This window comes from Camelus bactrianus, chromosome 32 (genome assembly GCF_048773025.1).
Source record: "Camelus bactrianus isolate YW-2024 breed Bactrian camel chromosome 32, ASM4877302v1, whole genome shotgun sequence".
Taxonomy (NCBI): domain Eukaryota; kingdom Metazoa; phylum Chordata; class Mammalia; order Artiodactyla; family Camelidae; genus Camelus; species Camelus bactrianus.
In genome coordinates, this window is record NC_133570.1 from 9,037,229 (window position 1) to 9,060,934 (window position 23,706).

The window sequence follows — 23,706 nt, forward strand, 5'->3', positions numbered from 1 at the left end:
CCCCAAAAATATTTTTTAACTTTAAGAAAATATTCCTTCTAAACAGGTTATTTATTTTCAGAATTTTGAAAGATATGCACAAAGATTATGGCATAGCAAGAAATAATTTTAGACTAAAGAGAAGTTGAATCAATCTTCCTAATGTATGAAATGTACTGTCTCAGGTATCTCTTGGTGGGTAAGCCCTGTCTGCATTGCATCATCTGGTTTTCTGAAAGAGGACACCCTGGCCAGCCACAGCTGCACTGCTGGACAGGCTTGCAGAGAGGCTGGCGGGTCCGCCCTGTCTTGTGCATTCCCATTCCCTTTGCTGATGGAAATTTCAGGAAAGGATGGTTGCCCTCTGTGGGATGCTGTGGGACAGAACTCATGACCCAGAACATACACTCCTGTGTTCGTCTGCCTCTCATGCTCTTCATTGTCTCACTATCTCAGAGACTTTGCTGTTTAAAAAAAAAAAAAAAGTTTTTGCTTTTTTTATTGTGGAAGTTTTCAGAACACACAGAAGCAAGGAGAAAAGTATAATGAACTCCCAGACACCTATCATCCCAGCTTCAATAGTTGAAAACAATTTCACCTTAAAAAATGGTTCCTCCTACCCGTTTTTAAAATTCTGGAATATTTTAAAGCAAATCTGAAATCATATCATTTCACCCAGAAATACTTAAGCATATATCTCTAATAACTAAAGATAAAAAAATGACATTACAGACCACAATATCTTACCATGAAATTTCATTATATTTCATGTTTTTTAAGAAAGATTAAAGGAAACTTATCCCTCACTGTATTCACTAGTCTTTCCTCTTCTAGTCAGCATACAAAACAGACTGAGTATCTTCTGTCTTTAAAAAAATATTTAAGGCTTCCTTACCTTACATTCCCCTCTAACTGCTATTCTCCTCTCTGTACTTTTCATAAAACTGTCTGTATCCATTTCCTTAGCTCCTCAGCCTGTTCTAACCTGACTCCTATTCCCACCACTCCACTAGAACCGTTCTTGCTAAGGTCACCAGTGACAGTTCAGTTTTCATCTTGCTTGGCATCTCAGTAGCCTTCAACACAGGCTACCTCCTAAAATGAACAGTGAACATTGAGTACTTACTTGTTCAGCTCTGTGTATGAATCATCTCATTTAATTCTCTTACAGCTCTTTGAGGTAGGTGTTGTCATTATCCTCGTTTTATAGATGAAGTTGCTAAAGTTTAGAGAGGTTAAGTAACTAGTCCAGCAGCTGGTAAGGGGTAGAGCACGTTAAGGCACCATCTCATCTGATCCTGCTGCCTCTCTGACAATTCATCAATTACCTTGCTACCTTGGGGTTTCTGGGGTTTCTTCCTCTTTCTGTTTCATTTTTATTTTCTTTGCAGCTCTTCCTTCTTCCTGATCTTTAAATTTTTTAATTTTGAGGCTTTCATCCTGACCCTCTTATCACCCAAATCCATGGCTTCATTTACCATGTAGAAGGTTATGAGCTCCCAGTATGTGTCCTTAGATACACATTGTGTGTAGCTTAGAGCTGCTTCTGAACTCTAGACCCAGAAGTCCAACTGTTACCTCAGCACATCCCAAACTTAACTTTGAATCTGCCCCTCCTGTATTGCCTTTTTTGCCAAATGGTACAACCATCTACAAGCTGCTTAGCAGAAACCTGGGTGTTCTCTCTTAGCTCCCATAAACAATCAGCATGTCTTGTCTCTCTCTCATTCATCTACCTCCCTGAGGAAAGCACCCCCAACCTCCCATTTCTTAGATAGCGTCCACCTATTATACATTCTCAGGGTACCCTGTACTTCTCTTTCTCCCCTTTAAACATTTTCAACAATAATATTCACTTGCTTATGTTAGCTTTTTGTTTTCTCCCTTTAGAACAAAATTTAATTTTTAAATTCTTTTAGGAAAGACATCCAGGGACAAGACAAGACAGTCTTGTTTGTTGCTATATCCCCGGGAGCTAGCAGAGTGCCGGGGCTAGCTAGCACAGAGGCATCATTAAATATTTGCTGAATGAAAAAAAAATGAAGAGGAATTTGTTTTACGAAAATCCCTAACAAGAATGGGTGAATTCCTGAAGGCAGACTAGCAGATAAGGTTTCTGATTGTCAAGCCATAGAAGGGAGCTGAGGAACTGGCAGTAGGATTGAGAGAAGTAAGGTATTTGGGGACGTGGAAGTTGTGGGACTTGCTGCCTGTCATCACATGTGGGAAGTAAGTGAAGGGGTGTCAAGAATGCGACAGATTTCTAGCTTTGACAGCGAGGGAATCATGTTATTATTCCTTGGGAGGGTCAGGTATGACGGGATAAATAATGACTTCAGTTTTGGACCTGTTGACTCTGAAGATCCTCCCATAGGACACCCAGTTGGAGAGAACCAGTAGGTAGTTGTAAAAATGGAACTAGAATCCAGGAGAGAGATACAGGCTTTAACTTCATCACTGAGTAAAACCAGTAAAATACTATTGCTAATTCAAGCGTACTGAGTTGGTACATATTTTGGTACTTTTTAACTTGGGAGTGGATGTTACAAGCACCTACTGTGTATCATACAGGGATAGGATATTTACACTGGTAACATTTTAACACCCTATGAGTGTTAACTAATAATAGCTGTGAATCTGTACATTTATTTTTTATGTTAAACTAGCAGATCTATTTTAATTATGTATTTTGTTAGTGCTAATTTACACCTTTTTTCCTTCTTAAAGACAAAAATAAAACTTAGTGGGGTTTGTAGAATTTGTTAGGCTGTAAACCCCATGAAGATTTGCTGCCATGTCTTAAAATTTTTTTTCCTCTTATTTCTCTAGGGCCTATTCCCTGGTGGATTCCAGTCAAGTGTCTACATTTCTGATTTCCATTCTACTTATAGTCTATGGTAGCTTCAGGTAAGATGCTCTCAAATGGGATTGATTTCAGTTGGAGGTGGAAGAAGCATTGCTCTGAATGTGTTGGCACCAAAACCTATTGCCCGAGGAGGAGAAACATGACTTTGACAGGAATTGAGTTGAACGGAATAATTCTGATGTTTATGCTTTAGTTGGCTGTTGTTAAAACGCTTGGTTTTGCTTACTGCTTTGGCATTTTAATGCAAACAAGCAAAAATTAATTGTTTAAATTCTGGTTCTGAAAATAATGACTCACATAAGTACAGTCATTAAGAAGGTTTAAGGAGAGAGGACCGTGATCCTACAGAGTCTCAAAGAAAACGAAGTTTTTCTGAATAATAATAATAATAATAATAAAAAAGGCACTGACCTAAGTTGAGCCATATGAAACTGCTCATAGTCAGCTTTTTTGTCCTAATTTCATATGGTTCAGTATACTGTTATGAGGATTGTGCATGGTAGCATTTACCAAGTATGCTCTCTGCTGACCTTAATGCTGAGGCTGGATCTTCTCAGGATTCCCATCCTAGCAGGCAGCCGTAGGAATACAAATGAAAATCAGGAAACTTTTCACTTCTTTTTTTCACTACTCTTACTTGAGAGGAACTTTAGTGGTTGTATAACTCAAGTAGCTATAAAGTTATGGCTGATACATTTAAAAGTGAAGGCTGCTTGAGAAATTTTACATTGAAAACATGAAAGGGAGTAACAGTGACAAATGAAATAATAAGGCATAAGGATTTTGAACTATCCAGGATCATATCTGAACTTTAATGGGTGCTTCGTAAAATCATAGACTTCCAGGCTTTATCTCAACACTGAGTAGAACAAGTAATGTACTGCTGGTAATTCCAGTATCAGGTGATAAAAGTTTTCATCATTGAGACTTCTGCGGAGTTCCCTGGGTTCATAACCACTCTTGGAAGCATTAGGCAAGCCAGAGTGACTTAGAACCTTATCAGCATAATCCTGATATTTTGTATCTTTATCCTTTGGGCAAGTTTTTTATTTTTTTGAGTATATAATATGTCAACATTTCAAAAGTCTTTATAATTAAAAAAAAAAACTTTGGACTCCTTTCATTATTTCAAATGATCTTTTATTTGTCATATACTTACATACTGTGTACATTTTTATAGTTTAAATCATTCATATTCTGATTATTTTTATCTAATAAAAATATTTTCCACTGTCATCTTCACACTGATTTTTAGTAATTTGATATTTCTTTGTCTTCCACTCTTTTGGACGTATGGGTTGTTAAGGTGACCGTCTTTTTATGTATTCTTTTGCTTTGGTTGAAAAGTATCCCTAAGAGAAATATCAAAAACTTGAAAACCTCCAGAAAATATAAACTGGCTCTTACTACATATTGCCTTGTTGTTTTCCAGAAGGGTTATACCAATTTAGAACGGGGCAGTTTCTAAACACAATTTTATGTAGTAAATGTACCGTAGAACTGTATCATATAGACGGAAAGAATTTCTCTGGTGAGTCTCCTTATTTTACAAATGAGGGAACTGAAGCCCAACGAGATGAGGTAACTTGACAAAGATTGTATTACAACTAGTTGGTAACAAAGTCTGGATTGAAACCCAATTCTCAAAACTTGTGATCAATACCTTGTGTATTTTTACTTTAGCACTTTCTGCAAAAAGTAAATCATGTTGCCTTTAATTACACATTTAAATTTACCTCACTGAGTAAGTTTGGAAGTATTTCCACCTCTTCTGTTTTCTGAAAAAGATTGTTTAAAATTGTGTTATTTCTTTTTCAAATATTTGCTAGAAATCACCAGCGAAGCTGTCTAAAGTTGTGCTTTCTTTGTGGGAAGATTTGTTTTTGTTTTTGTTTTTCCTGCTTTGTTTATCTTTTTTTTTCCTAAGTATTGGTAAGGGCTTTGCTATGTGTGTGGTAAAATATAAATAACATAAAGTTCACCATTTTAACCATTTTTAGGCATACAGTTTAGTAGCAGGAAAGGGCTTTTTAAAACACATTGTCTCTTTACTATACCCATTCTAGTACTAGGGTGTGAAATGATATCTCATTGTGCCTTGATTACATTTCCCTGATAACTGAGATCAGGATATTGAAAAGATGGCAGGCATCTTTTAATCTGTTTATTGGCCATGTGTTTTTCTTTTTTGGTGAAATGCCTGTTCAAATCTTGACCCATTTTAAAATTATGTTGTCTTATACCGAATTATAACAGTTCTTTAAATATTCTAGATACAGGTTCTCCCTCATTCATATGATTTGCAGATATGTTTTTTTCCGATCTCTAACTTGCCTTTTTATTTTCTTGATAGTGTCTTTTAAAAATATAAACATATTTAATTTTGATAAAGTCCAACTTACTTTTTTGTCTTATGGAGTATGCTTTTGGTGTACCAAAAAACTCTTTGCCCAGTCCATGGGCACAAAAATTTTCTCCTGTGTTTTCTTTAAGAAGTTTTATAGTTTTACTGTTTACATTTTAAGTCTATAATTTCATTTTGAGTTGATTTTTGTGTATGGTGTGAAATATGAGTCTAAGTTCATCTTTATGACTGTGACTATCCAATTGTCCCAGCACCATTTGTTGAAAAGACTATTCTTCACCCATTGTCAAAAATCAGCTGACCATAAATGTAAGGGTTTGTCACTGGACTCCCCATTTCTGTACTTGTGATCCATATAGCTTTCTTTATTCCAGCACCCTGGAGTCTTGATTGCTATAGCTTTTATAGTTAGTGTTAAAATCTAGTAGTGTAAGTCTTACAGTTTTGTTCTTTGCCAAAATCATTTGGCTATTATGGAGCCTTTGCATTTCTATATTAAATTTAGATTCAGCTGGTCAATTTCTACAAAAAAATTTCTTCTGGGATTGATAGGTATTGTGGATCTGTAGATTGGTTGGAAGAGAATCACTATCTTAATAATATTGAGCCTTCCAATCCAGAGACCTGGAATGTCTCTCCATTTATTTAGATCTTTAATTTTTCTTACTAATGTTTTGTAATTTTCAGTGTATAAAGCTTTCAGTTTTTTCCCTTGATTTATTTTTCGATTATTCATTGCTAAGTATATAGAACTACGGATGATTTTTAAATATTAATCTGGTACCTGTAGCTTTGCTGAATTCATTTATTAGTGCCAGTAGTTTTTTGTGTATGGATTTCTTGGGGTTTCGTACATGCAGGACGATGAGGTCTGCAGGTAGACAGCTTTGCTGCTTCTCTTCAGATCTGAATGCCTTTAAGTTTTCTTCTTCTCCTCTTTTTTTTTGGCGGCGGGGACGGGGGTGTCTTACTGTACAGGCTAGACCCTCTGGTACAGTGTTGAAGTGACAAGAGTACACCTCCTTCCTTGCCTTATTCCTAATCCTGAGGGGAAAGTGTTTAGTTGTTCACCATTAAGTATGCTGTTAGCTGTAGGTTTTTCATAAACCGCTTTATCAAACTGAGGAAATTTCCTCCTGTTTCTGGTTTGTGAAGAGTTTTTATCATGGATGGATGTTGGATTTTGCCATATGTTTTCATGCATTTATTGAGGTTATCATGTAGTTTTTGTCCATTATTCTATTAATATGCATACATCATATTAATTGATTATTTAAATATTGAACCAACCTTGGTAGTCTTGGGATAAATCCCACTTAGTCTTGGTATGTAATCATTTTTATATGCTTCCAGATTCCATTTGCTGGTATTTTGTTGAAGATTTTTGGGTCTGTATTCATGAGGGATATTGTTCTGTGGTTTTCTTATGTCTTCTTATGGCTTTTGTATCCAGGTAATATTGGCCTTATTGAATGAGTCAAGAAGTGTTTCTTTTTCATCTCTTTTTCTGGAAAAGATTGTGTAGAATTGTAGTATTTCTTCTTTAAATGTTTTATAGAATTTACCTGTCTAAGCCAGACCTTTTTTTGTGGGAAATTTTTTTAGTTTTGTTTTTTCCTGCTTGGTTCACTGCTTCCCACCCCCCCTTTTTTAAACAGCTTTATTGAGATAGAATGTACGTACTGTAATGTTCTCCCATGTAAAGTGTACAGTTTAGTGGTTTTAGCATATTTATAAAGTTGTGTAGTCATCATCATATCACACCGATTTTAGAACATTTTCATCATCCCCAAAGAGACCTCGTACTCATTAGCAGTCATTCCCCTTTCCTCTCTCCGTAGCTCTGGGCAACCATCAGTCTCTTTTCTGCTCTCGATGTGCCACCTCTGACATTTCATAGAAGTGGAATCATACAATATGTGGCCTTTTGTGACTGGCTTCTTTCACAAAGTGTAATGTTTTCAGAGTTCATCCATGCTGTAGCATGTATCAGTATTTCATTCTTTTTTATTGCCAAATAATACTCTTTTGTTTATTCATGCATCAACTGACAGATGTTTAGGTTGTTTCCACATTTTGACTGCTGTGAGCATTCATGTATGAGTTTTGTGTGGACATCTCTTGGGTAGATACCTAGTAATAGAATTGCTGGGTCATGTGGTAACTCTGTGCTTAAACATTTTGAGAAATTGTTTTTTGAAGCAGTTGCACCATCTTACATTCTTAACAACAATGTATAAGGGTCCCAATTTCTCTTATTATCTGTCTTTTGGATTCTAGATACTCTACTATTCTGGTGCATTTGAAGTGGTACCTCATTGTGGTTTTGATTTGCATTTCCTTAATGACTAATGATGTTGAGTGTCTTTCTTGTGCTTATTTACTATCTGTGTGTCTTCTTTGATGAAGTGTCTGTTTAGGTCTTTTGCTCATTTAAAAATTAGGTGGGTTCTTATTGTTTTCAGAGTACTTTATACAGCTGACCTTAAAACAACGCAAGGGCTAGGGGTGCCAACTCTCCGCGCAGTCAGAAACCTATGTTATAACTTCATAGTCGGCCTTCTGCTGCCATGGTTCCACATCCCAGGACTCAACCAACCACAGATCATGTAGTTCTGGAGTACATATTTAGTGACAAAAATCCATGTATAAGAGGAACCATGCAGTTCAAATCTTATTTTCAAGAGTCACCTATATGTTGTGGATACAAATTCTTTATCAGATAAATGCTTACAAAGAGTTTCTCCCGGCCTGTGGACTTGTCTTTTCATTTTTTGCTTGTTTATGATTGTTATGTTTTCCTGGTGGCCTGACTGGGATAAAATGTCCCTCTTTTATTTTTAGCAACAGTTTTTGTCTTAAAAGTCTTCCATCAGTTGTTAGTATAGCCATTCCAGCTCTCTTACGGTTGCATGTGGGAAGATTTTTAGTTACCAATTCTGTTTCTTTACTCCCTGTAAGTCTACTTGGATTTTCTGTTTCTTCTTGAGTTTTGGTCATTTTTATCTTTCTAGGATTTTTGCATTTCCTCTAAATTGTCTCATTTGTTGGCATTAGTTTGTTCACGCTGTTCCCTTATAATCCATTTAATCTCTATCGGTCAGGAGTGTTCCCTCTTTCGTTTTCTATGTTAGGCATTTATGTCTTCTAGCTAAAGAGCAGTCCAGTTTTGTTGATCTTGGCAAAGAACCAACTTCTGATTTTATTTTTTTTTCTTTTTCCTTTTTCTGTTTTTACTTTTCATTGATTTCCACTCTAATATTATTTCCTTCCTTCTGCTTGCTTGAGGTTTAGTTTATGTTGCTTTTTTAAATGCTTGAGGTGGAAGCTCAAGTTACTGATTTGAAACCTTTCTTCTCTTTTAGCACAAGCAGTTAAAGCTACAAATTTCCCTCTAAGCACTGCTTTAACTGTATCATAAGTTTTGTTATGTTGTATTTTGTTATTTTGTATTGTATGAATTTCATTCCATTCAAGATACTTTTCCCGGTGATTTTTTCCCTTTGACCTATGGTTTCTTATTTTTGGGGGGGTGGGTAATTAGGTTTATTTACTATTTTATTGTTTTGATGGAGGTACTGGGGATTGAACCCAGGACCTCATGCACACTAAGCTCGCACTCTACCACTGAGCTATACCCTTCCCCTGACCTATGGGTTCTTTATAAATGCTCTTCTTACTTTCCTAATAATTGGAAAATTTCAAAATTCCCTCTGTTGTTTAAAAGAATTTCAGCAGCCTAATTCAGTTCTTGAATTCTTGAATTGTGTTGAGAGAGATACTTTTCATGACTGCAATCCTTTAAAGTTTTTGCAGCTTGCTTTGTGGTATAGCATATGATATGTCCTGGAGAATGTTCCATATGCACTTGGAAAAATCAGCCTTCACAGAGAGTTGAATGCAGGGAGTGACAAAATCTGGTTTGTGTTTTAGGAAGATTGTTCTGGGTTCTGTGTGGGAAATAGCTTGTTGAGTAAGAGGGAAAAGTGAAATAAAGAAACCTACTGCCCTAGTAATAGGCAAAAAGTGGTGGCACTTTATGCTAATCAGGGTAGAGTGAGGTATCAGTGGATTTAGGACAAGATTGCTGGTGGAGTGGACATGGTGTGTGTGAGAGAGAAGAGTCAAGGATGACTCCAAGGTTTATGGCCTGAACAACTGGAGCCAGTGGTAGTGCCATTTTTGAGGTGGAAAACGCTTTTAAGAAAAACAGATTTTTCATGGAAACTTGATAAATGGAGCCAATACAATTTGTCAAGAGACTGGTATGGTTCTAGTTTGGCTCTTCCCACTGTTTAATTTGGGGCAAGTAACTTCTGTGGACCCATATCGTGACAATTGTTACTTCATTAGTTATGACATAATGATAATTTATGATAGTAGTAGTGTAGTGTTAACTATATTCTGGCTTGTAATGCTCTCCAAGTTTTCTAGAGTGATTTGTAAGTGCACTGTTTTAGTAGTGCTCAAACATATTTTTACAACCAATTTTCACATCTCTTTCTTTCTAAGTATTCAGTAAACAAACCATACTGAGATTACTGTTTTGATAGGTCAAAACTTGTCAAATATTGTAGTTCAACTGATAGGTTATTTTTACTTATTGACCTGGGATCCTGTGGAGGTTTTTAGGAATGCCTCTTTTAAAAAAAATATCTCTGTGGTAACAAATGAAAGTTGCAGAAGTCAATGAAGTAAAACTGGTAGCAAAGCAGTCTCCTTGATTCTTGCTTTAACATAAACAAGGGCTAGCTGGGTGAAGAACTGGCCTGTGACTTACTTGGACATGGATTTCCTGATGAGAATACTTACAGGGAGTTTTCCATTAAGTCATAACCAGTTGGGTACCGTAGGGTGCTGAATGATGCTTCCCAGGCTATCCTGCTGTCTGACTTCTACCATTTTTATCAGTTTAGATGCCTCTTAATTGTTGTGAGTGACTTCTGTTTCTTACTATGAGGCGGTTAGATAGAGATGCTTGATTTTTATTGGCTATTATAATTTTTTTAACTTAGAAATTGACTATTAAAGAAACCTGATGAAGAAAATAGCTAATATTTTACTGAGCATTTATGTGCCAACTGCTTTACATAAAGTCTCATTTAATCCTCACATCAATTCAGCAAAAGAGATGTTGCTGTTCCCATTTTACAAATGAGGAAACTAAGGCCTAGAAATGTTAAGTAGCTTACCCAAGTAGTAAGTGGGGGCTGGGATTCAGACTCAAGCTGTACTTTACTGTTGCTGGCTATTGAGAACAATAATAAAATTTCCAATATGAAGCAAATAAATTGATTTGGTAGTAAAGTCAGAAGGAATTTCTTAAAAACCCCTTTTTAATGATTTTTCCCCCTACATTGGTGGTTCTCAGACCTTATTGTGCATAAAAACCACCTGGGGAAGATTGTTCAGTAGGCTTAGGATGGAGGCCCAGCACAGCACCCTAGCCTCATTCAGATGACCTGCATAACACACTTTGATAAACTCTTTCCTAACAATTTTTTAAGTTGCTGTTTCTTGATTGCTGATAGCATTTTAAGGACCCATTCACTGATATGTTATTTACCTCCTACCCTGTTGAAAGTCTTCTGAAGTTCTCAGAGTTTCTCCTCTTGCTAAGTCAAAAAGATTTCCCCTCAGTCTTCATCCTTGATAAGCCTTGATGGTTTACTGTCACTAATGTAAATTTCTCCTCCTTTGGCTTCCATTGTTCACTTTCATGCTCCCTTCCAAATGGGACATGCACAAAACATGTTTTCTGAATTTGAATAGCTCTGTTCCTATTGCCCCCCCACCCCAACCCAAATGCCCAGCCAAATATGTCATCTCCTCTGATTTGAGACCATAAAAATACATCATTTGCTCATTTAAATTATTACATTTTATTTAGAGCTGTGAAGACATGGAGAAAATCATAAAGTACAGGATAAAAGACTTGTGGATTGTACTGGTTATTCCCCACCTAAGCTTTCACATTTCTCAGATCAGAGAGGGAAACTGTGCCAAATAAAACTAGATTCTAAAACCCCAAACAAATCTTTGATTTAGGAACCCTTATGTTTGCCATCCCTGGGCTGAGTTTTGTTTGCTAGACTTGCTATATTACTTAAAGATGACACCTGTCTCTCCTTAATCTTTCCAGCTGCTCAGGAAAAAAAATAGCATAATTACACATCTAATCAGTATGTCCCCAAAGCCTTTGACAAACCAAGAGGAGAACATTAATTGGTGGGTGGGGTACAGGGAGAGAAAGGGACTGTTCTGATGGGCACATAGACCCAAGAAGCACAATGTGAATATGGCTTAGAACTTCTTAGGCAGCTTAGTACTGTCAAGACACTTAAGTTCTGTCCCATCAGGAATGATAAACAAAAAATAACAGCTTTGCAGTAGAGCTAAAAGGAAATCAAAAGGAAGAAACACTTCATAATCTATAGATTATATATCTATATATATAAAGTTGATATATAAATTAAAAACACTTTTATAGAGTAACTACTACCCTTTTTTTAAAGGCAAGCACTCACCTGTGCTTTCTTTAATGATGAGGGTAGTTTATTTGTTTATACCCAGACCTACTCTAGGAAGACAGTGTCAGCAGGTTAATAAGACTGCAGAGATAATAAGAAATGCACTTTCTATGATTATGTTACCCTTCATACTAAATGCATGTAATTGTAAGGTTAGACCAGGTTAACCAAAACAAATCTAACTATGGTTCATAAATGTCATGATATGTTCATCTTTTGAGCTGTTCTTTTTGCCATCTCTTAACCTGTCTTACTTTAAGAAAACATACAGAAATCTGAATGTTACTAGATACTGTAGGGAATGGTTATGTACATTGTAATATATATGGACAAGGTCCTTGATATATTTAACAGTTTCATCAATTCCTTTTTCAGTGTTCCATTTATAAAAACCACTGTAACTTATCTAGGAACACACACATTTAGTTTAAAGCCAAGGTCAAACAGAGTGTTTACCTTGACTGAGTGAATTCTCCCCTTCAGTGTGCTTACTTCCAATATTAGGATAATCAAAAAACATGATATTCTTTTAAAAAATTAAAATAAAAAATTGATTTGCCTTTCTCTTTCAGCATTCACAATTGTACTCCGTTATCAGAATTCAAACAAATGAACAAGTTTAACTCTCAGTAAATATGATCTCAGCTCCATTTTGCTTCCTGCAATTCTTTATTTTTGCTCTGCTCTGTTCAAAAGGATTTGACCATTCATTAAGTTTTACAAGTTGTGATGAGATAAGGTAAATTAAAATGGGGCCAAAAAAAGGGAAAAGTATGGGTGGAGACAAAGTAGAGCCAAAAATAAGTCTAAAAATACAAGCCACATTGGCCAACACCCTTGCTCCTAGTGGTCCACAAATACCACAGTAAGCGTCCTAGCAGACAACTTTCAGAAGAAAGAAAGAAAAAAAAACTTCACAGTGCCCTTGGATAAAAAGAACCCAGTTGTTTAGGTGAATTGCAACTTAGTCTTAAGATCAGACAGACCGTTGTCTCAAAGATACTCGGAAAGAGGATGCAACATTGAATTTCATAGCATTTCATAACAGGCATTCATTGTTTGTTGAATGAATTAAAGTACCCTGCAGTATAAGCTGGTGGCGTTTGTGAAAATAGATTTCGGCAAAAGCTACAGTTGGAGACACAACCAGCAGCAGAAAAGTGTGGTCCAGATTGCTAGCTTACTGTGGTCTAATGTTACATTTTATGATATCTGGAGAAATGAATGGGTTACTAGTTCTTCAGCTGATTATTCCTCAATATTGATCTCTTGATAAATGTTGGCAGCGGTCCAGACATGTACTCTGTGGCCAGCTGAATACTGACCTCTTTGTCTTAACAGTTCTCACAGCATATTTGCATTTTTTTTTCACAACTAAGGAACCTAAAAAAGCCAAACTGTAAGCCCGTATTTCCCCTTGTCCCGAGCAAGCAGCGGAAGTTCTCGTGGGCCTAGGACTTACTCAGAAAATTCTTTATAATCCAGTCTAGTGCCTAAAGATATGAGTAGTTGATTCCTGAAGTTCTATTCCTTATAGCTGAATTAGTTTTAGCCTGAAAAAAATTGAGCGCAAATATAACCAGATCTCCATCTCAGCCAAATATCTTATTAAAGCACTCAGAGAATGTTAAACTACTTCCTGATGTAGTGTCTACGATAAACTGCTTGTTATACATGCATCAGAGTGACCAAAAAATGCACACTGGGATTTATACCTTGAATGTTGATCAATTTCTGACACTGATCATCTGCCAGGCTCAGCTGCATTTATACCTCACCCAGTTCAAGATCAAACCGTATTATCTGCCTAATAAAAGGTTGCTTTTCTTACTATTTCTCTCTAATTAGGCAGAATAGATACAGTTCATCCAAAAGCGATATCACGTTAACTCGAGGAGAAATGTTCTTAGCTATTTTTTTTTTTAATGAAAGAGGTGTGTCTATTGACGAGCAAAGATATGGTTGACATAGTATAGAATGAAAAATTAATTTGTGAGATGGCGTATATTAATCTTCATTTTTTTAAAAAAGGGAAATATATGCCAAGTTTATGTATCTCTGGGATAGGGATTATGGAGTCTGTTGTTTTGTAGCATTCTTTGTTGTTGGAGGTGGTAATCATATATATTACTTTTTTCAGAAAAAAAATAGAAGTTTGTTTTGTAAAGGGAGATAGTACAGGCAAGGCAGGGTGGTGTAATAAGAACCTTTGGCTTCCTTATTATAGGGCTAATAATAGAGCATCTCTGTACTAATTTGCCCGGGCTGCCGTAACAAAGTACCACAGCCTGGGTGACTTAAACAGCAGAAATTTATTTTCTCACAGTTTGGGAGGCTAGAAGTCTAAGATCAAGGTGTCGGCAGGGTTGGTTTCATTCTGAAAAGGCTGTAGACGTCCACCTTCACACTTAGATGGTGCCCTTCCCGTCGTCTTCTCTCTGTGTGTGCATGTGTCTGGTGTGTGTGTCTCTGTCTGTCTCTGTCCTAATCTTCTCTTCTTACAAGGACACCAGTCACACTGGACTAAGGCCCACTCTAACAACCTCATTTTAATTTAATTACCTTTGGAAGGCTTTTTCAAGGCTCTGTCTCCAAATGCAGTCACATTATTAATTATAGTATTCTATGAATCAGAAGTAATGTTGCCTGTGAAGCACCTAGCGTAGAGCCTGACAGTTTAAGCTCAATAAAGTCTAACTATTACTATTTTAATCCTCAGCTGCTTAGTCAGAAGACCATCTCTTCTACCTGGATTCTTAGTAGGTTCTTAATGTAGGTTCTATATGAGCATCAGTAATTGGAAATTTGTCTGCCTCCTACAGCTTGACCCATAACTATTTTCTGTTCCATTATAGTTAATGAAAATAGCAAATAATATGCTATAATTTAGGTGGCTTTTTCTGGGATGGTTAATGGTTGTCTTTAATGGAATAGCCATAGCTAAAGTCTTTCTGTTAGTATTTAAACATTAATTTCAGTAACCCAGACTTGCTGTTTGTTAAGCACATAGCCAGGATGCAGTTTACTTGGAATATCTAGTAATAAGATTATGATGTATTAATATCACATCGTATATTACTGCACAGTAATAACAATAAGGTTGTAGTGGCAGCGTGGACGGGATTGAAGGATAGTCTTCTGTGAAGATGAAACACTGTTCTAAGTCAGGCCAAGCCTATATTAACTCTGTAGAGTTAATATAGATTACCAAGTAAGTTGGGATAAAGGTCCGTAATTCAAAATGGTCCCTGGTTCACTCAGGAAGCAGGGTCTTCTGCAAAGGCTTTACTTAAATAGCTTAAGTTTGCTGTCAGCTATGCAGTATGGGTAACCGTTATTGGACCCCAGTCACCGTGGCCTGGTATCTGCTAAACTTAGGTCCACTGATACTGTTTGTAAAGCTGGAATGTATGAATCTTCTCTGAGCAAATTTGTGGGGTCCTACACCTCATTTAGCCAGATTACTGTTTTGTGAATAATGACCCATGGTCTACGTCTGATGATCAGTGCTTGATTTGAGCTAAGCTTTTTTGAGGCAATGAGAAATTGAAAGAAAGCTTTAAATTATATAAGCGCTTGTCCTCCACTCCCCGATATATTATTACCTCATTAGCTTGCCTAAAGCATTCATGTCCCTGCAGCCATTCTTATCAAACTAGGTTCTAAGGAAATGGAACGGCTAAAATTGGTTTTAAGTTAACCACACCTACTGGTACTTGAAAAACGGGGAAATTCTTGCCTTAGAGCAGCCAGAATAGAGTTTAAAATAGTCCTCAACTAATAACAGATTGAAATGGAGTTAGATAACCCTTAAGCCTATCCTACATAACTCTCGGCACCCAGTCCCATTTACCGAGTCTTAGGAGAGAGGCTCTGAACAGCTGTGCCTAGGGTCAAACCAGAGATGATCGGCAGCTTTCCAGTCCAGGACATCAGTATGCCAATGGAAAGCAAAGGAGAAGCTAACAGTCTGTAACTGCCAGCCCCCAGGGTAGGGATATGGGTAACTGTTTCTGTAAATTTACCATGCTACCTCCAGATTCTGAGCAGCAGAGTGGGCATAACAAGTTTTGTTGTTGTCGTCCATTCATATGTAAGGGAATTCGAAAAACACAATTTAAATTAATACAGGTCTTTTCCAAAGCATGCCCACAGGGAAGAAGCAGTCTTCATGTTCCAGTGATTCCAGACAGGTTCCCATGAATTGCATCACTAGAGAGTTGAGCTCTCCAAAAATGATTAGCTTTCCAGGAAAAGCATGAATTAAAGTTTAAAGGATCATAGCAATGAAACCATGTACTGAAAACTAGAACAGTTTTCTTAGCAGGGAAAATATACTCAAAATATTATATCTAATTTGTATGGAACAAATCACAGTTGACAGAGAAAAGTTCTCAGGAGCTGACGAATCACCATAACAATTCTCCAGGGTTGACTGAGGTGGGAGCATCTAGTGTACTTTTTGATCTCTGTTAAGGTGTCTTCTGATGGCAGAAGAAATATAAAGCCCCAAAAATTAGATACGAGAAGTTGAATGTTCTAAAATCCAAGGCTTTTTAAAAATTAAAAACTCCCCGGAAAGCCAGCACATCAGAGTCCTGACCATATACAGAAGAGGAGTTTTAACCACACTTCAGAGTTTAACCATGTTTCAGGCATCGAAAACTATCCATTCTTTGGTCTTACTGGGGAATTTGTCACCCATTAGTGCTGGCCTTCTAATGGAACAGTTTGCTAAATAACTAATTAGCCAAATTTATAGGGGACAGGGTGAAGTGTGCCTGACCAGTCTGTGCTCCAGGCTTTCCTAGCCAGGTCACCAGTGCTAACTGAAGACATAGCCAGTGGAGGCTTCTTCTGCACCAGTAGTTTCAGACAGTGGATGACAGTACAGGAAAGCAAATGGCAGACAGAGTCAACCTGTTGTAGTAGAAGGGCCATTCTCTTGAGTCCAGCAAGAGATTTTGAGTCACAGGAGTAGGAAACTATGAAGTGAAGAGCATTACTAGGACCTGAGCCTAGTGATTTGCTTGAGAGCCCCTTCAGGAAGAATTCTGAGCTCTTGAGAATAGAGGGATACTCTATCCTTAAACTCTCCTTAAAGAGAGGGATAAAACTCAACCAGGTGCCAGTACCCACCGGGACTTGTACACGGCATAAACAAATGAAAGGAGACCTCTCCTTCACTTCAATATCTGCTCAGTTTGGAACCTGAGTATTTAAAGAACTGTCTAGAGGCGCTTCTAATTCTAGCCAAGCTGAAGTAACAGAAACTGGATTTGCCATTCTGTTCTTCATAGAAAAACAGAGACGATAAACAATCTTCCCAGCTGTCTTAAGACAATTTCTATTGCCCTTCTGACCCCCCACCAGAAAAAAAGGTCAAACTTACAGTTACAGAGGGTAGTAGGATGGTTACTAGAGTCTGGAGGGTAGAAGAAAAGGAGAGGGATTGATTAAAGGGTGCAAACTTTCAGTTAATAAGTTCTAGAGCCCTGACGTACATCATGGTAACCATAGTTAATAATAATGTATACTTGAAATTTGTTAAGAGAGTAGAACTCAAGAGTTCTGACCCCACACATACACACAGAAGTTAACTATGAGAGGTAATGAATGTGTTTGACTGTGAAAAGGGAGCTGCAAAGAGAGAAGACCCCCGCGATCTGCAGGTGCACCTCTTGAACATTCATCAGAGTATATGGTCATTGGAGTCCCTGAAGGGAAGGAGAAGAAAGGGACAGACTAAAAAATGCTTAAAGAATTAATGGACAAAATTTTTCCAAAACTTGAAGTAAACTACAACCCACAGATCCAAGAAACTGAATAAAACCCCATAGCACAAGAACCATAAAGAAAACTACACCAAGGTACATCATAATCAAAGTACTCAAAACTAGTGATAAAAGAAAAAAAAAATCCGAAAAGCAGCTGTAGGGTGAGGAGGCTGAGGAACTGCTAGGGGGCAGGGGAAGGATCAGATTTCTCATTGAAAACAGTGTAGATAAGACAGTGGAACAGCTGCTTTCAAGGACAGAAAGAAAACACTGTCAACATAGAATTGTATGGCAAATACATCTTCCAGAAATGAAGGCAAAATAAAGATGTTTTCAGACATACAAAACCTGAAAGAATTCTTTACTAATGAACTTATACTACAAGAAATGTTAAAGAAAGTTCTTCGAGCAGAGCTTTAAGCAGATTAAAAATGGTACCAGTTGGAATTCTGGGTCTACACAAAGGAATGAAGATCACCAGAAATAGTACCTACAATGATAAATGTGAAAGGGTTTTTTCCTTATTATTTAAAACTCTTTAAAAGATAACTGTCTAAACAAAAGTAATAATACAGTATGAAGTTTGTATCATAACATATAAAAATAAAATACATGGTAATAATAGTACAGAGGTTGAGAGGGAAATAAGCTGTTGTCAGGTTTTTATACTATACATGAAGTATTGCCATATAACTTGAAGGTAGACTGTGTTGGTTAAAGATGTATACCATAAACTTTACAGCAAACACTAAAATAAAAGAACAGAGAGTTATAGCTAGAAAGACAACAAAGGAAATAAAACCAAATCCTAGAAAAATAACTGTATTAATCCAAAACAAGGCAAGTAAAGGGAAGCAACAACAAAAAAGATAGAACAAACTAAAACGTAGCCTCAAAGCTAATCATAACAATAATCACATTAAATAAATTGGCCTAAAAACTCAGATTAGAAGATGGAAATTGTCAGATTGAATTAAAAAGCAAGATCCAATGATACGCTGCTTACAAAAAGCACGCTATAGGTATAAAGCCAGAAAAAGGATTTAAAGTTAAAGTTTGGGAAAAGATATCCCCTATACTCATCAAAAGAAAGCTGAAGTAGCTGTATTAATATCAGACAAAGCAGCTTTCAGAGCAAGGAAAATTACTAAAGACAAAAAAAAAAACCTTTATTTCATAATGATAAAGGGATCATTTACGCAACAAGACATAATAATCCTAAATGCATCTAATAGAAGATTTTCAAAATGCATGAAGCAAAAACTTATACAACTTCAAGGAAAAATAAAAGAAACCCACAAGTGTAGCTGAAGATTTTCATACCTCTCTCTCAATAACTGATAAAGCAGAGTGGTCAGAAAATCAGTAAGGAAGGATATAGTGGCTTAAACAATATTTTTCAACCAGTTTGACCTGATTGATATTTATAGAACATTCCAGCAGTGGAATGAATACACATTCTCACGTGCACCTGGAACATTTACCAAGATAGATCGTGTTTGGGGGACATAAAACAAGTCTCAGTAAATGGATTCAAGGCATACATAGTATGATCTCTGATCTCTAGCCCGCTGGGGCTGCCGTAACAAAACACGCAGACTAGGTGCCTTAAACAACAGGAACTTGTTTTCTCACAGTTCTGGAGGCCGGAAATCCAAGGTGGGTTCTGGTGAGCACTCCCTTCCTGGTTTGTAGATGACCGCCTTCTCGCTGTGTGTCCACATGGTCTTTCCTCGGTGTGTAGCTCCAGGAGAGAGCTAGCAAGCTCTCTGTGTCTCTTCTTAGAAGGGTACTAATCCCATCCCAAGGACCCACCCTCAGGACGTCAGCAAAATTACCTCCCAAAGGCCCTGTCGCCAAATACCATTCATCACATTGGGGGTTAGGACTTCAACAAATGAACCTTGTAGGGGACACCACCATTCAGTTCCTAATGAATCACAGTTGAACACAAAGATGTCTGGAAAATCCACAGATATTTGGAAGCAAAAATAACACACTTCCATGTGTTAAGAAATCAAGAAAGGAAATACTTTTGAATTAAAAGAAAGTAAAAACACAACACACCAAATTTATGGAATGCTGCAAAAGCAATATTTAGGGAATTATAGCTCTGAATGCCAAGGTTAGAATAGAAGAAAAAGTAACAGTAATCTAAACTTTTACCTTTCTTAATAAACTAGGGGAAAAAAGAGCAAGTTAAACCCAATTAAGCAGAAAAAAGGTAAGAATAAAGATCAAAGCCATGTAGTAACCTGTAATAAAAAAAAATGTGTTTGAGTATATATACTTACGTGTGTGTGTATATAAACTGAATCACTGTGCTGCACACCAGAAGCTAATACAACATGGGAAATCAAAAAATAAAAATAAAAGAGGAAAAAAAAGATCAAAGTCAAATAGATTTTCTCTGTTGGAGAAAAATCAGTGAAACTATAAGAGCTGATTTTTTTTAAAAAATCAGTAAAATTAGTAACCCTCTAGCCATACTAATTAAGGAAAAAAGACAAATCTACCATCAAGGATAAGAGAGTTGGTAATACTAGAGCCTACAGATATTAAAAGATAATAAGAGATTAAACTCTGTGCTGATAAATTTAACAACTTGGGTGAAATGGACAAAATTTTTGAAAGACACAGTCTACCAAAGCTCACTCAAGAAGAAATAGATAACCTGACTAGTGCTATATTTATTAAAGAAATTGAAAATTGACAGGCTGTTCCAAAGTGGTTGTGCTAGTTTACATTCCCACCAGCAATTTTATATGCTTGCTAACACTTGGTTATTATCTGACTTTTTGGTCACAGCCACCCTAGTGGATACGAAGTGAGTACCTCATTGTGGTTTTGATTTGTATTTCCCTGATGACTAATGATGTTAAGAACTTTCCATGTACTTATTTGCCATTTGCTTATCTTCTTTGGAGAAATACTTATTCAAAACTTTTGCCCATTTTTTTAATCATGTTGTCTTTTTATTATTGAATTGTAGGACTTCTTTATATATTCTAAATACAAGGCCCTTATCAGACACATAACAGCAAATGTATTCTCCCTTCCTGTGGGGTTGTCTTTTCACTTTTTTGGAAGTGTCCTTTGCAGCATACAGGTTTTAATTTTGATGAAGTCTAATTTATCACTTTTTTCCTTGTGTTTTTGGTGTCATATGTAAGAATCCACTGCCAAATCTAGGGTCACGAAGATTTACCCTATATTTTTGTCTAAAGTTTAATAATTTTAGCTTTCAAATTATTTAAATTAATTAAAGTAAAAGTGAAATGTAGAATTCAGTTCCTCAGTTGTGCTTCCACATTTCAAGTGCTCACACGGCTCACATCTACCAAATAGGTCAGTGCAGATACAAAACATTACCACCATCACAGGAAGTTCTTTTGGACACACAAATGCTTTAAAGGAACACAGCAGTAAAAAATGAGCTAAGGACTTGAAGAGTTATGTCACAAAAAAAGACAGACATGGGCAAACTCACGTACATAAAATTGTTCAACAGTTAAGAGAATTCTAAATTAGAACAGAAATAGCATTTTTAGTTCCCCAGATTGATGGTGACTACTTCCTTCAGGTCTTGACTCAGAAATCGCACCAGTGAGGTCCTCCCTGTCCACGCTGTTTAAAATTTCAGACCTACTGTCTCCATTTCCTGCCTTTTCTCCTTAGCTCTTAGCATTACTCTACCACATATTTAACCTATTTTTCATGTTTACTGTTAGTTTCCCTCCCCAAATGTAAAATCCAGGAGAGCCTGTTTTACTCACTATTTATCGTCTCTTCAGTACCTAGAACAGCCCCAGGTACAGCACAGACTCGGGTATATGCTGCTGTTGAATGAAAGCTGGCCAGGTGTAGAGAAACAAGTGCTGTCATACCTGCTGTCTGTCCGAGAGTAAACTGGTACGCCTTCTGTGGAAGCAGTTGTGTAAAAGTCTCAAAATTGTGCTTGTGTTTTGACCTAGTATTTTTCCTCCTAGGCATTTAGCATAAGGAAGTAATAAAGATGTGCACAGAGATATGGCTGGAATATTCAGTCACAATGGAATGCTTTTATCTGCAGTCAAGAAAACTCTTGAACTGATGTTAGAAGGAATATAGACAGTTTTTTTTAAAATGTAGCATCAAGAACTATTCTGCAGATCTGTTCCAGAGAGCTCATGCTTTGCATTTAAAAATATGTCTCATTTGCTGACTTTTCTGGTCAATTTCTTAAGCAAAACTAAAACTTACCTATTCAATTTCTCCCACAGGTCTCTTAATATGGACTTTGAAAATCAAGATAAGGAGAAGGACAGTAACAGTTCTTCTGGGTCTTTCAATGGCAACAGCACCAATAATAGTAAGGCATTTTGTGTCAGTTGACTTTCATACATGTAGTTGTCTTAATTTGATTCTTTCTGTAACTCCAGTTGATAATTTACTGGGCTCAAGGATTATTTGTTATAACGATAAAATCTCATCTGTATCGTATAGTTTGTTAAAGTCTTACGTTCTGAATCTGAACTACAGAATTCTTGTGTACTGCTTTTAATTCATGCCTAAAAGCTTGCTGTCCTGATTCTTTATTTTCTTAAAGACAAGCAGGATAGATAGGTATCTGTCTGCTTATGTCTTCATTTGAATCCTTTGGCGAGGTTGATAATTTTGTAGGGGTTGATCATAAATTCTTCTAGTGACTGTTAAAAATAGCTACGTGAAGTACTTGTAAAACTAAGTATTGTGAGTGTCTCTCCTGATATTTAAGATTTTATAAGAATATTTGCTTTAAAAAAAAATAGAAGTGTGCTATGTGGCAAGTGTTCAGCATTATTCATAATAGCCAAAAAGAGGAAGCAACTCAGAGACCAGTAAACTAGTTAATGGATAAGCAAAATATGGTGTGTCTGCACTATTCAGCATTAAAAAGAATGAAGTACAAAACATGCTACAACATGGGTGAACCTCAAAACTTGTTAACTAAAAGAATCCAGATGGAAAAACTCCATATTGTATGAGTGCATTTATATGAAATTTCCAAAAAAGGAAATATATGGAGGCAGAAAGTAGATGAGTGGTTGCCTAGGACAAGAGATGGGAAGGAGAATTAATGGTAAACTGGCATGAGGGATCTTCTTGAGGTTATGAAGACACTCTGAAACTAGATTATGGTGATGGTTTCACACGGTAAATTTACAAAAAAAAAAAAATTGAATTACACAGTTAGGATGGCTACATTTTATGGAATGTAAGTTGTGCCTTGATAGAGTTGTAGAAAATTGGTGATGCTTATTATAGAAAGAGAACTGAATTAGAAATAAGGAGACTTGATAATATTAAGACATTCATATTGGGTACCTCCCAATATGCACTCAGCATTTATTAGATATTTTGAAAGATGCAAAGTACAAGAGCTTGTACCCAGACTGTCACCTAGGCAGTGTGGCCAGAATACTTTCCAAGGTGTTAATAAAGTGCTAAGACATCCCAAATACCACTTCCCACCCTGTACTAGAGCAGCTACTTTTTCTTATGGATTCTTACCATAGCCTCAGAATCCTTCTGAACAAACATCTGCTATCAGTAGATCAGAGTACACACTAGAGGTGAAGTCATTTAGACAGCCAGGTACAAAGAGAGTAAAGAGAAAGGCAAGCCAGGGTGAGCAACAGTGGGTCAGGTTAGTAAGGGACTCTTTCCGGCAGAAGGTGAGTTTGACTTGACGCAGTAAACTTGAGTTGCTGGAGAAGTCCCTCCAGGTAAGAAGAACATGTAAAAACAGGCCCAGAGAAGGAGGATAGCGGGACTTACAGGGCAAATTAAAGTTTCCACCTAATAGGGAGGAAAGACTGGAGATCTAATATAAAATTGGCTAGAATATTGATGGAGGATCTTAGAAATTAAATTGAAAAGAGATCACTTAATGCCTATTTCAGTTTCTCTAGTTATTTTAATATTCCATCAACCAAATTATGCTTGCCCAGTTTTTACCCAGTTAAATGTGTTTCATTGTCCCCAACAGTATAAAGTGGACATGATAAATACAGTAAGTAGAATCATTTAAATATAAGGAGCCTTTTCTTAAATTTATGACACAGATCCTTGCATAGTAAAATACCATACCAGTAACTTACCAGGAACCAGTTAAAACCCAGTGTCAATATCCAGTTTTCAGGTTAAATTATTACATAGCAACTTTTC

General features: G+C 36.7%; 1 protein-coding gene across 1 annotated transcript in view; it reads left to right on the forward strand.

Annotated features, from left to right (window-relative positions):
* The window catches only part of SPPL3 (signal peptide peptidase like 3), a 106,303-nt gene that overhangs the window by 67,640 nt on the left and 14,957 nt on the right, over positions 1-23,706 (forward strand). Inside the window, exons 2-3 of the mRNA XM_074356226.1 lie at positions 2,809-2,886; positions 21,780-21,868. Of these exons, the coding sequence (XP_074212327.1) occupies positions 2,809-2,886; positions 21,780-21,868 (167 nt within the window). The remainder of the gene's footprint in view (positions 1-2,808; positions 2,887-21,779; positions 21,869-23,706) is intronic.